Consider the following 12723-nt stretch of genomic DNA (forward strand, 5'->3'; position numbering starts at 1 on the left):
AAAGACCTACTAAGGTTTCCTGTAGTAAGGGAAGAAGAAGGGGAAGAGAGCAGCTAATTGGAATGCTGTTTTACCATCTGGCTGGGATTAAGACCTAGGCAGGTCAGCTCTGGCCCCAGGATACCTCATTCCTCACCTGCTCTCAATTTGACACCCTTTATGCTCTCAGGTCCAACCACATTCAGCTGAACATCTCCTAACAAGGGGCTGCTCAGGTGCCCAGGATAGCTCAGAGTGATTCCTTCTTCCTCGTGGTTGTCCACCAGAGACTTTTAGGGAGGTTAATCTGGATCAGCTTTTGAAGGCAATGCTTAAACAGCAGGAGGCTCCCAAGCAGCCTTAACCCCATTAAGCACCAGTCCCTTAGGAGGGAGGCCAGCTAAGCTTGTGTTAAAGCCAATCAAGTGTCCAGTTAATCAGGTACATTTTAACATCACAGCTTTGGTCATCCCAGCAGAGGCCACCAAGCCTGGAGACACCTCATCATTTTTCACCTCCTTTTGTCACTTGGGTTATTTCTGCCATTACTTTGGGCAGCAAGATGAAAGGCCCAGCAGCTCTGCCCTTACCCACTCTGCTCTCCCGACTCCCCTCCGGTTTTTCTTTTCACATTAACTGTGTCACACACCAGATTCTCATTGACTAAGTGCCCGAGGGGGACCCTCGCTGAGTGTTAATTGCTGCTAATGAGCTGTTGTTGCTTTCCTTCCAAGAGCACCAATTACAGCAGCACTCTAAGCTCTGCAAGAGGATGGGAGCCTGCAGAAAATTAAGGCAAATTTTACTCCAGACCCCGACACTGGACTGCCAGCAACTCCTAGAAAACACTAGAAATCAGGATAAAACTAGGTGAAGGATGATAAGTCAGGAACTCTCCTGATGTTGCCTGTGCCCTTGTTCCTCATAGGATGGACCAGGGGTGAATGGGAAGTCTGTGACGTGCTTCCCATGCCTCCTGTTGGGCTGCCTTGCGGGGATGTCTACACACAGCTCTCCACCCGAGTTCTTGCCTAAGTCTCCCTCCTGCTACAAATGCACAGTCCCACTGGTGGGTTTCACCCGTGGGTGGTGGTCCAGCTGTCTCATAGCACAGCAGGACTTGTCTTGTTCCATGTGCTACCGGAGCAGGTGCAGGAAGGACTCAGCAGTGTGTTTCAGTGCCCACTGATATCATTTCAGCACCAACTCTTATCCCAGCTTCTGCCTCAGCCACACTTGGCTCCATTCCCAGCAGAGTTTTCACAGAACCCTGGCATGTTGTGGGTTGGAAAGGGCCTTAGAGATCAACTCATTCCAATGCCCTTCCAAAGGCAGGGACACTTTCCAGTATCCCAGGGTGCTCCAAGCCCTGTCCAACCTGGCCTTGGACACTGCCAGGGATCCAGGGGCAGCCACAGCTTCTCTGGGCACCCTGTGCCAGGGCCTCACCACCCTCACAGGGAAGAATTTCCTCCTGATATCTAATCTAAACCTGACCTCCTTCAGCTTAAACCCATTCCCCCTTGTCCTGTCACTACATACCCTTGTAAAAAAAAAAAAAAAAGATTAATCCTTCTATCCAAATCTCATTTCCCTCCCCTGGGTGAGGGTATAAGCTGGCACCAGCTGTAGCCCTGGAATTATAATGAGATGTTCACCAGCTAAGAAGCACTGAAGCCACCACTGTTCGTCAGCTCTTTCCTCTAATTTACCTCTCTCTAAGCTGCAGGCCAAGAGGGAATTTAAAATCAGAAATGTGTTAAGATGGAAAAAGCTTTTGCTTGAGTGCTTACAATTGTGAAGGACAAGACACGGTGTTGAGACCCCTCACCAAAATGTATTGAATCTGTGTACAATGCTGGTAAGAAATTGCCCAGCATCTCGCTCTTTCTCAATTCAATTATTTTTGGCCGTAGTAAGAAACATTCACATCCAAACCACTCTTTGTGAAAGCCTTGACATGAAGTAGAGATGATTTAACCCATGAAAAAGATCCTAAGATTTTTGTTCTTGCCATCTTGATTGGCAAGGAGATGCAGAGATCACCTGCAGTGAGGGTTCCCTCTCTCCTGACTGTCCCAAAGCCACAGCTCCCTGCTGGGCTCTGGCACAGGTATGAGGAAACAGACACATCTGGGTAAGGAGCAGCCAGCTTGCTCTCCTTCAGTTACAGACTCAAAGCTGTCATTTGCATCAAAGCACCTGGCTCCTATTGTGCCTCCTTTCTGCACTTTGTTAAATTTTATTTCACATTATTTCTTCTGTTTTGGCTTCCATCCTAAAAATCCTTCTGTAAGTTTGCCAGCTGCCCTGCTCGTTTAAGTATAATACCTTACAGCAAATGCAGCAGCACTCAGGTCTGCCTGAACAAAACCCCCCAGGCTGAGGTCCCCTGCTACTGTGTCTTGGGGTTCACCCACCAGTCTTGGGGGAACGCCACAAACCTGGCCATGCTCTTCGGCAAGCACAAGTTCACCTCGGTTTTTCCCAAACACACACTACTAGTTTCCCAGCAGTTTTCCCAGAAACATATATTCTTCCCCAGAAACCATCCTCAGTAGGGATGAGCACAGGGAGGGTGGATGTCCACCAGCATCACCAGATTGGACGGGACTTTCAGCAATCTGGTCTAGTGAAAGGTGTCCCCGACCATCACAGGAGGAGTGGAACTGGATGCACTTAAAGGTCCTTCCCACCCAAACCATTCAATGACTCCTTTTTCCTGTGATCTCTGAAGAAGCCAGCCAAAAGCAGATCAGAAGACCTCTGTGGCAGAAGGATTCAACCCATGCCCCCTCATTTCCCAAATGCCAGGCACACTGGATTTCATTTTTCTGAGTTTAGCCTACAATCAATCATTCTTGTTCTCTGTGCAGACCAATGAGGTCTGCGGAAAGAAAATTGCAAAAGATTTGTTATTTCCCTAGTGTTCCCATTTTCCCATTCCTTTCCCACAGAAGCAAGGAGTTTTTTTGTTCTGTTTTGTTTTGTTTCCCAACTTTCAGGGGAAAATCCTGACAAATGGAAGCCCTGATTCATACCAGCAAAAATTTGGCCTTTTTCAATTTAAGGTGGAGCCCTTCTTGTCTGAGGATGAAAACATTTCTCTAACTGCACACAGAGGCAAGGACAGAGCCTTTGCCCTGCCAAAGCCAAGGACAAGTGGTATTGGGTGCTGATGTCCACCACAAGTGGAGAGTTGTTGTGGAGACTTTTCATCTGCTCCATGATCAGGAAAGCACTTCCATGCTGGCTCACAGCATGGGAAACAAGGGGACAGGTGGTCACAGGGTGGCAATGATGGCTGTCACCAAAGAGACTTCCAGAGGTGGAAAAACATCTGGGGAGGGTTGCTTGGGCAGGGACACGGTGTGATGCCTCTCTGTGTCACTGGGATGCACTGGAAGAAAGGTTCCCCATCCTCTCCTGGGTTTCCTCAGGCAATTTAAGGATGGATGAGAAGGACTCAGGAAGGGATTGGGAAAGTGCTGCTCCTCTCTATCACCACTGCCCAAACAGAGACACCTGCTTCCCTCCTCCCTCCGTGTCCTGCCTGGGAAGGAGCAGAGAGAAGCAGACTTAGGAGAAAGGGATTCATGGCTACAGCCTATCTGCTCCCACAGCCCAGGGAAAGAAAAGCAAAGGAGAAAGAAGATCAAAGGACAGATGTATCCCTAAAACCCTCCCTTGCAACTTTTCTTGACAGATGCTCCCATCTGAGCTGCACCCCTCCCACTCCAGTGGGCACCTCTGCCTGTCACCAGGAGCCAACAGCAGGGAATGAATTTTCTCTGACACTGAGACAGAAACTGCTTTAAATAAAACAACCCCCCCCGCAAAAAAAAAAAAAAAAAAAAAAAAAAAAAAAGGAAATGCCATGACTTTTTTGTCCCCTTCCCCATCTCCATAGAGAAAGTACATGTAGCAGAGCCCTGAGTGCTAAGGAGAGCAGTGAGTGCAAGCCACCGGCTGCACCAGGACACTGTTCCCAACTGCCAGGGGTCCCCTATCATGTCAATTGGTCTTCCTCTCCATCCCCCACTTGCTGCTGACTCCAAAGACCTCTGGGGAGAGCAAGGGTCCCCTAACACAGCACATTGATGCTCCATGGGTTTTAGTCCATGTGGCTTTTCAAGGTATTTTGCACCTGCAGCACACGGTAAAGGCACACATCCTCCTCCAACCAAGGGAATTTCCTTATGGGCATCACTCCCTGGGGCAAGATTCAGGAAGGCTTATGCACACCCACCCACGCCTTTCCAAATCCTGCACCTCACATCTAGCACTGCTGGGTTGCCTCCTTCTCCCCACTCCAGCGTCAAGAAAAGGCATTTTGAACACAAATTAAGAAATCAGACTTTAGACACATCCAAAGAAGGTGGGAAAGGGCAGCAATTCCTCAACTACATGCCAAGCAGGGCATCAGGGTAAGCAATATCCTTTGCACGGGCTGCTCTGCCCACCCCAGGGATGCCCACATTCCCTGGCACGTAACCACAGGCTGGCAGCTCTGCACTGGGAATCCTCCTGGCAGGGGGACAGGGAGGAGGAGTGTCCCTGGGGGGGAAAAACACTTGCTGGCAGGGTTTCATAAGGGGTGCCCTGTCACACCGTAGGATTTACTTCTTTTGATGGCAAACACACCCATCCCATGGGAAAACGCCCCTCTGCCTTCCCACACTGGAAAACCACTGGTCGGAAGCAATACCCAGGCACAGAGTAGGTGCTGGGGAGAGGGAGCATCCCATCCCCACCCCCCACAAACCCCACGCCTACCGCTGGGGCGAGTCAGGGTCGAAGCAGGTCCTGGCCACATCGGTGGCCCGCGGGTCACAGCAGTCGCCGTCATCGAAGTCGTCCAACATGTTGTTGCACTCCATGTGGCAGACGCCGTCGCGGCGCTTCCAGGAGAAACAGCGGCCGGGCCTTTGGCAGTCCCCGCCATCGTAGCCAGTGAGGGGATGCTCGCACTCAGGGTCACAGCGCTCGTTGCCCACCTTGCTGGGCTCGCAGCCCAGGAGGACGGCGCGGCGGCGCAGAGAGGAGTTGTGTACCTCCAGCAAGCTGAGCTGCCAGGAGATGTTGTAGGGCCGGAAAGCTTCGCTCAGAGCCCGGTGTTGCCGCCAAATCTGCTCCCAGCTGACCGTGGGCCGCCCACCATCGTCCTCCGCCAGGTTCACCACGCGGTACCGCACCACCTTCCAGCTGCGCAGTGGCCAGTGCTGGTTGTAGTGGGACACCAGCTCCACGTTGTCGCAGGCAGTCTGCCCACAGGTAGGGGGGCCCAGCGGCCGCAGGATGGGGGATGGTGGGGACAGCAGCACCCACTGCTGGGGGAAGGCACCCTCCCGAAAAGGCATCCAGCATTCTTCCGGGGTGGCAAAGCCAGCGGCCAGAGCCAGCCCTGCCATCTCCCCAGCCACCTCCTCTAGAAAGGAACGCTGGAGGTGGGACTGGGACAGGGCACCACGCCACAGGGCCAGCCCAGCCAGGTGTCCCCGGAAGGTGTGGGTGGTCCCCCAGGCATCTCCCCCCAGCAGCAGCGTGTGACAGGAGGACATGAAGGCACTGTGCAGGGGTCCCTCCTGCCCGCCAGAACGGCCAACCCGCACCCCATCAACGTAGAGGGCCATCCACCGCCCATCGTAGCTGGCGGCCAGGTGTGTCCATGCCTCGGGGCGGTAGCGCTGGTGGGAGGTCACCTCGGTGGCAGTGGCCGCCCGGTCCGTGCGGAGGGAAAAGAAGAAGCGGGCGTCCTTCTTGCCACTGAGCTGCAGGGCGCGGATACCCAGTGCCCAGCCCTTGTCACTGGCTGAGTGCGAGCAGTTGTTGAAGACACCTGCAGCAGGTCGGGACAGGGATGGAGAGAGAAAGGAGAGCTGGTAAGGACCAGAGAGCATCACCACTCCTCTCTGAAGAACAGGCTGGGTCCTCGACAGCAGGTAAATGAAGGTGGTCAGAGGCTGGGCAGTGGGTGCTCCGTCAGGAACAACACCCCAGCCCCCATTCAAAATCATTTGGATGAGTAGGTGGAGCAGCCAGGAATAATGGCAGAGCCAGAGAGGCAGGATGGAGAGGGGAGGAAGAGCATGGATGGGAGGAGAGGCTGAAGACCGAGGTGTTTCTGAGCTGCTCTCTGTAGAAGTGCTCCGGCGGGATGGGATTAGAGGCTAAGCTTTTTATCTGCGAGCCAAAGCTTTTAAGAATTAGAGCACAGCAACCCAAAGCAATACAGGCTCCTCCAGGGACTGCTTCCCCAACAGCTTTCAGGCAGATTTACAGCTCTCATTTATGCTCCAGTTTCCCTCCCAGTCATGCATCCACTGCTGGCGGGAGAGGGTTGGAGAGGGCTGTGCTGCCTCCAGCCTGGCGAGTGCACTCCTCAGCCCCTAAGGTCACCTGAACATAAATCCACTCCAGGAATAGCCTCTCCCTCTGTGCCCAAGCATGCTGCAAACCTGTTCTAGTCTGGGCAAGACCTGGAGCTGTGCTGACTTTCCCCCAGGCTGCTGAGTGCCCATGGCAAAGAACCAGAGGCTTGCAGGCATGGAATGCCATTGGGAATCAGTGGCCATATGGCACTTAAACACTGGCAAGGATAAAGGGACCTGCTGCTTGAAATAAATGCCTCTGGGCTCCTAAATCACTACAGCCAGGACGTTCATGCAGGCCATTGGCTGAGGTGAATGAGCTTGAAGTCACTCTTTGAGCGACCAGTGGTGTCTTCTGGGGGGCACCCTGCTCTCCCATTCATCACTCTTTTATGTTCCTGCTGTGGTATTTCTTATCCTCCATCCTGCTTTTCCTGCCTGCCACTCACTGTGCCATTCCCATCACATACACTGCCTGCCCACCTTCATGGCATCAGGACCTCGTGGTCCAAAACAAAGCACTCCTGCCTGTGCCACTGTCTTGCCTGTCCCTGGGGATACCCCACCTGCTGCCAGAACTGTGAAGAGGCCAGTAGAGAGAAGCAGAGGTGCACAACAGAAGGAACTGCAGGAGGAGCAGGATCTCCTGGCTCTCATCCAGGGGATGTGTCTGAAGCCAGGTTACCATGACCCCACGTATCCCCCTTAGAAACACAGCTGGCAAAGGCCACGTCAAGCCCTGCTGCACCCCAGGAAGCAGCATCCCTCCCTCCATCCATCACTTTCACCAAGGGCGAGATGGGTGGTGGCCTCTAAACCATCCCATGGCCGTAACCACCCTGGGCATGGATCCCTGTCACTGCTCACTACAAAGGCAGCCACGCACAAAGCCTCCGTGGGCGGATGGGCTTTGGCCAACTCTTGTTTTCTGGTGGATTGTGAAAGGGAAGCAGAAAGACCAGGGAAGCTGAGACCAGGAGAAGCCAAAAAGCAGGAGGCCAGCAAAGGAGCCTTGCAAAAGTGAGAAGGCAAAGCTAGAGAGTACTTTTGGGCTGGGTGCTGGCTGAAACGTGCTGAGACCTGCATGCTCAAAAGCCATCTTTTGGTCCTCACTGGGGTTGAGGAAACAGGGCTTGGTGCCTTCTCTCTTGGGAAAACTCATGCACTTTGAAATGATTCAGAGTGCCCCAAAATTGATTAAACCCCAAGATAAAAATGGAGAAAACAGCACCAGGGATGGAACAGCCCCTGGGATGAGAGTAAGCTATCATCCTCACAAACCCATTCTGGAGTCAAGCCATGCCTGGCAGTTGAGTTCAGCACTGATGAACCTGGCAGTTGAGTTCAGCACTGGCCAAAAGAAATGTAAGAGCCCAAAACCAGGTATAAGGACTTCAACAAAGTCCTCAAAGGGATGTAAGTAAGGCCAAGGCCAGCTCTACAACAGGGGAGGAAAATCAGTAATTCAGCAGCTGGTTCATCCTAGACATGGCCAGGGATGATGTCTCCACAACAGCAGCAGTGAAGGTTCTGCAGGCAGAGCAGCATGTCCCACAGCCAGCAACCACTGCAGAAAAGGTCCTGACACCTCTCAAGGGCCTTCATGACAAATCATCAGGGGAGCAGTTTGAAGACCCCAGAGTTTGCCAAGGAGCTTGGTATTTTGTTCTGAGGCAACCCACCAGAAGGGAAAGCTGCTTGTAGAAGTGTGAGGTGTCTCCATAGCAGCTCTGAGTACAACTCTGCCTCTGATCCCTCAGGCAGGAAAGAAGAGCTCTAGCCTGGTTTAGGGCTTTCCCCCTCTGTGCCTTAGGGGAATTGCCTCTGGGGGTTGAAACAAGAGTTGTTGGTAACACTGCAAAAAAATTTGAAGAGGAAGGTACCTGCCAGGGGAGGTCGTAGAGAAAAAGCCCACAAAGAGATCAAGTGTGCCCCTTTGTAAGGACCACACTGCAAGCAGCCTCTCCCAGGAGTTTTGCAGCACAAGGAGCAGCTTTCAGTCATGCTTTGAGACCCAGGTACTGGGGGAAATCGGCTCCAGAGGGTGCTACAAAGGCCAGGAACTTCTAGTCACGGTCACCCCTCAGGGTATGCAGTGGGAACCAGCTCAGGGACATCTGGATTTAGACACAGCAGATGTTTTAGATGGTCTCTGGTGAAGGATCTGACCCATCAAAATCACCTACAATCTGAGTAAAAACAAACCTCAGCCTGGCACAAAGGGAAATTCCTTGGGGTTCATCAGAAGCAGAGCAGGCATAGATGGAAGGGAGACAATAAAGGTAGAAAAGGAAACAGCATCACATGAAAGGACTCTAGTCTGCTGCCCAAAACGAGTAGGACAAGGAAGAAGGACCAGTTTCCTTCCCTAAGAGTGGCTGTGGCAGGTTATACCCCAGCAGAAATCCCCCCATGAAGGAATGACTAAGAAGGATGAACAGCCCCATCCAGGGTGGCCGTGAGACAAAATGTGGCATCTAGGGGAAAAAAAACAGTGACTCCTGAGCCTTCAATCCAAGCAGCAGCCACACCAGCTGACAGGACAGCTTGCTTTCTATGATCAGAGCTGCTTAGCCTGCCCTTACTTCCCAGGCACTGATGCTGGGAGAGCTCAGCTCTGCCCTGCTTTCCTCCTGCCTTCCCTCACACATGGACACTTGGAGCATCTCCAGCTCTTCCGCACCTCTGGACGACCTCAAGCTCAGTCGCCTCTCTTTTGACAGAGCAGGAGCAGCAGATCAGAAGACTCGGCACCTGCCGAGGGCTGGCAGCTGCTTCTGTCACCTGCTCACACAAAATGCCAGCAGCACTGGGCTGGCCCCCTTTGGCCACCCACACCCAGGCCCCTTGGTCCCAACTGCAGGAGACAGTGGGAAGTGAGCAGTGACTCAGACAGCCGGAGGTTCCTGGGGCTGACTCAAACCCTGGAGCAGGGAAGCTGGGGGATATTACTCAAGGGAATGCCAGCGCTCACGGGCGGTGCTTTCAGCACTAACGACTGTCCCACCCTCCAGAAGGAAATTAAAAAATAAAGCATAAAAAATAGTAATAAAAAAACTCTGCTGGCTAGCTGGGAAATTCAAACCCCAGCACCTGCAGGCCAGACCTCCAGATGAAAACAGCTGTGCTGCTGCTGTGATGACTGGGAATTGTTTGTGCTCCATGCATCCCAAGGTGCTGCCTGCCAGCAGGGGGGCATCGAGGATGCCAATGGGAAGGCAGACAGAGGGGTGGATAGGAAGTTTGGTAGTTTCTAGGGAGTTTGGTAGTTTCCTTGTACACGGTTGTTTTTCCCCTCTGCCACAGACTCCAGCTCGTCCCTCCTACCTCTTCCACAGCACAGGTGTGGTTATTGCCCTATAACTGAGGTGAAAGGGACCAGGCAAAGCAGAGGAAGGTTCAGTGGGATGATCACAAGCCAAGGAAGAGTTAGGATAGAGAGAGGGATTCCCCAGTCAGCTTGGCTGGGGCAGCACAGAAATACAGGAGCCTGCACTGTGGGGACCCCAGACATCCTGGCACTGCCATCTGTTCCCAGCCCTTCCTAGCATCCTTGCACTGCCCTGCCGAGCTTGTACCCAGATACAAAATACCCATCCTGCCACAGCTGAATGAAGCACCACTGCAGGAGGTGACATCTGCCCCGCTCTGTGCCTCTGTGACAGTCTTCTCTGGTCTCCTCAGCTTCTCCATCACAGGATCATTAAAGTTGGAAAAAAACCTTTAAGGTCAAGTCCAACAGTTAACCCAGCACTCCTATGCACAAATAAACCATGTCCCTAAGCACCACATCTATACATTTGTTAACAATTCCAGGGATGGTGATTCCACCACTTCCCTGGGCAGCCTGTTTCAGTGCATGACAACTCTTTCAGAGAAGAAATTTTTCTTAGTATTCAGTATAAACATCTCTTGGCACAATTTAAGGTAATTTCCTCTTGTCCCATCACTTGCTACTCACGAGAAGAGATAGACAACCACTACACCCTCCTTCCAGGTAGTTGTGGAGAGCAATACGCTCCCCCCTGAGCCTCCTTTTCTCCAGGCTGAGCCCCCCCGCACTCTCAGCTGCTCCTCACAGAACTCGCTCACCCCTTGCCGGTGTCTCAGCAAGCTCTTGAGGGGGCAGTTATGGGCAGAACAAGCCCCTGGGGCCGCCCCCTGCCCCGCAGCCGTTCCGCAGAGCCCTCGAGGCCGCGGCCCGGGGGATCGGGCCGGGGCCGGGCCGTGAGTGCGGCGCGGCTGCCACCGTGCGGCCACCGCCCCGAGGACCCGCCGGGAGCCCCGGAGCGCCTCAGTGTGCCCGGAGCCCCGGGCAGGGGGGACTGGTGGGCCGGGGGGGAAGGGAGGGGAATCATGGGGAGCGTATCACGCAGAGGGACCAGCTCCCGGCGAGGGAAGACGGAAAAACCAGATGGAGTCGGGGCGGGATGGGGGGTAGGGGAGGGGGGCGGGCTGGGACGACGGGGCGGGTGGGAACAGAGGGGAGGGGATGGTTTAGGATTTGGTCTCAAGGGAAGGAGGAATATTCCACGCCCGCGGTGCTGGCAACGCGGGTGTGGGCGCGGGGTGTCACCTGCCAGAGCGGGGAAGTCAGGGAGTTCCCCCGTGCGGATGTTTGCGGAGGGTCGGGAGGTGCCGCGTCCCCATCCCTCCCTGCCGGGGTTTACCTGCGATGATGGCCGGGTTGTTCTGTCCGCCCTCCGCCTTCACCCACAGCTCCAGGGTGAACTCCTCCCGCGGGACTGCGGGCAGCGCCTCCGCCCGCGCCGCCAGCTGCTCCCGGCCGCCCGAGAAGTACAGGGCGGGCAGCGGCCGCTCCCGGGGAGGGTCCGGTACCTGCGGCTCCCGGCCCCGCCGCCTCTCCCCCCGGCTCCGGCCCCGGCCCCAGCCGTCCGCCTCGCCCTCCGGCTCTTCTCCTCCTCCCCTGGCTCCCCGCGGTCTCCGGCCCCGCGGGGATGCAGCTCCGAGCGCCCCGTGCGCGGCGGGACCCTGCGGGTACAGCCCGTACGGGTGGTGCGGGGGGGCGGCGCGGCGGCTCGGAGCCTCCATCCCGCATCCCGAGACCGGCGGGGGCTCCTCGCGGGCCAGGCTGAGCGCCGCCAGCAGCAGCGCGGCCAGGGGGGCTCCGCCGCGCAGCATCCTCCTTGGGAACGAAGTTTGGGGGCTGAGAGGTGGGGGGCGAGTGGCCGCGGGGGAAATGGGGTGTTCAGGGGGCCGGCGGGCGGCAGCGCCGGGGCACAGTCCCCCGCCCCCCGCCGCAGCCGCTGCCCCCAACTTTTCCCCGGCACCGCTCTCCTCCCTTCTGCTCCTGCGAGAGGAGGAGGAGGAGGAGGAGGAGGAAGAGGAGGAGGAGAAGGAGAAGGAAGGCGAGAGCACCGCAGCGGGGACCCCCTTTCTGCCTGCAGCCGGGGTTCCCGGGGCACGGCGGACCCTGCGCGGCTCTCGGCGCTGCCCGGCTCTGCCTGCGGGAGCGGGGGATGCGTTAGTCGCCCTTATCTAGAAAGCCCCGAGGCGCTGCGCTCCCCACCCCCACCTCAAGGAGGGGTGTGGAGGGGGGGCTGCCCTTATTTAAAGATGATTATGTCCAATCTAATAAACCCCGAGCGGAGCATCGCCCTCCCTTCCCTCCGCCCTCCCGGGCGCTGCCCAGGATGCTGGCGGGGAGGGGATGCGGAGGAGACACAACCCTCCGGGCGTTGGGTCCCCTCCGCACCCCCTTCCCGCCCTCGGGGTTTTGGGACAGCACCTGTCCTGTCCCTGCCCGTGTTTTCTCCTGTTGTAGCTCCCACCTCACCTCCGTCCTCCATCTCCATCACCTAGAGGGGAGGAAAAGAAGCTGAAAGGAGGGGACAGCCTCCCTCAGCCCTGCCCCAGGCGAGGGGAGAGCTTGTCTTGGACTCAGGGCCTCTCCTCGGCAAAAGATTTTTCTGCTTTTTCTTGCTTTTATTTTTTTCCTTTCCCAAACAATGACACGTGCAGAAGGTGGGGTGGTGGTGCCTTATCTGAGCAAACCACATCCAAAAGCCAAAAAACCCCTATGAATGCACCAAGGGAGTGGGCAGCAGTGTGAGAAGCATCTCACCCACCCTCTGCCAGAGGATACAGCACCAGCGCTGCTAGGGAGAGTTTCTCAAAGCATGCAGGTGGGAAAACAAACCCCCAAAGTTTCCTCTTGGTTCCCAAGACTCCCTCACACCAGCACATGGCATAGGAGACTAGGAAAACTTCAGCAGGGAGATTCAGTGAGATGAGAAGCTTTTTCATACTTCCTTTTCATTATTACTATTTTATATATATTTTTTTTTCACTCCCAAACACTATCTGTGGCGGTCAGTCTGAAGCAGGGTTGCCAGCGAAAGCTGGGAGGCCC

General features: G+C 55.2%; 1 protein-coding gene across 1 annotated transcript in view; it reads right to left on the reverse strand.

The window, feature by feature from the left end:
• The window catches only part of PAPPA2 (pappalysin 2), an 87369-nt gene extending 75877 nt beyond the window's left edge, over positions 1-11492 (reverse strand). Inside the window, exons 1-2 of the mRNA XM_053984956.1 lie at positions 11021-11492; positions 4756-5818 (exon numbers count right to left, since the gene is read on the reverse strand). Of these exons, the coding sequence (XP_053840931.1) occupies positions 4756-5818; positions 11021-11492 (1535 nt within the window). The remainder of the gene's footprint in view (positions 1-4755; positions 5819-11020) is intronic.
• Positions 11493-12723: the final 1231 nt, after the last annotated feature.

The sequence above is a fragment of the Vidua macroura genome, chromosome 9 (genome assembly GCF_024509145.1).
Source record: "Vidua macroura isolate BioBank_ID:100142 chromosome 9, ASM2450914v1, whole genome shotgun sequence".
NCBI lineage: Eukaryota > Metazoa > Chordata > Aves > Passeriformes > Viduidae > Vidua > Vidua macroura.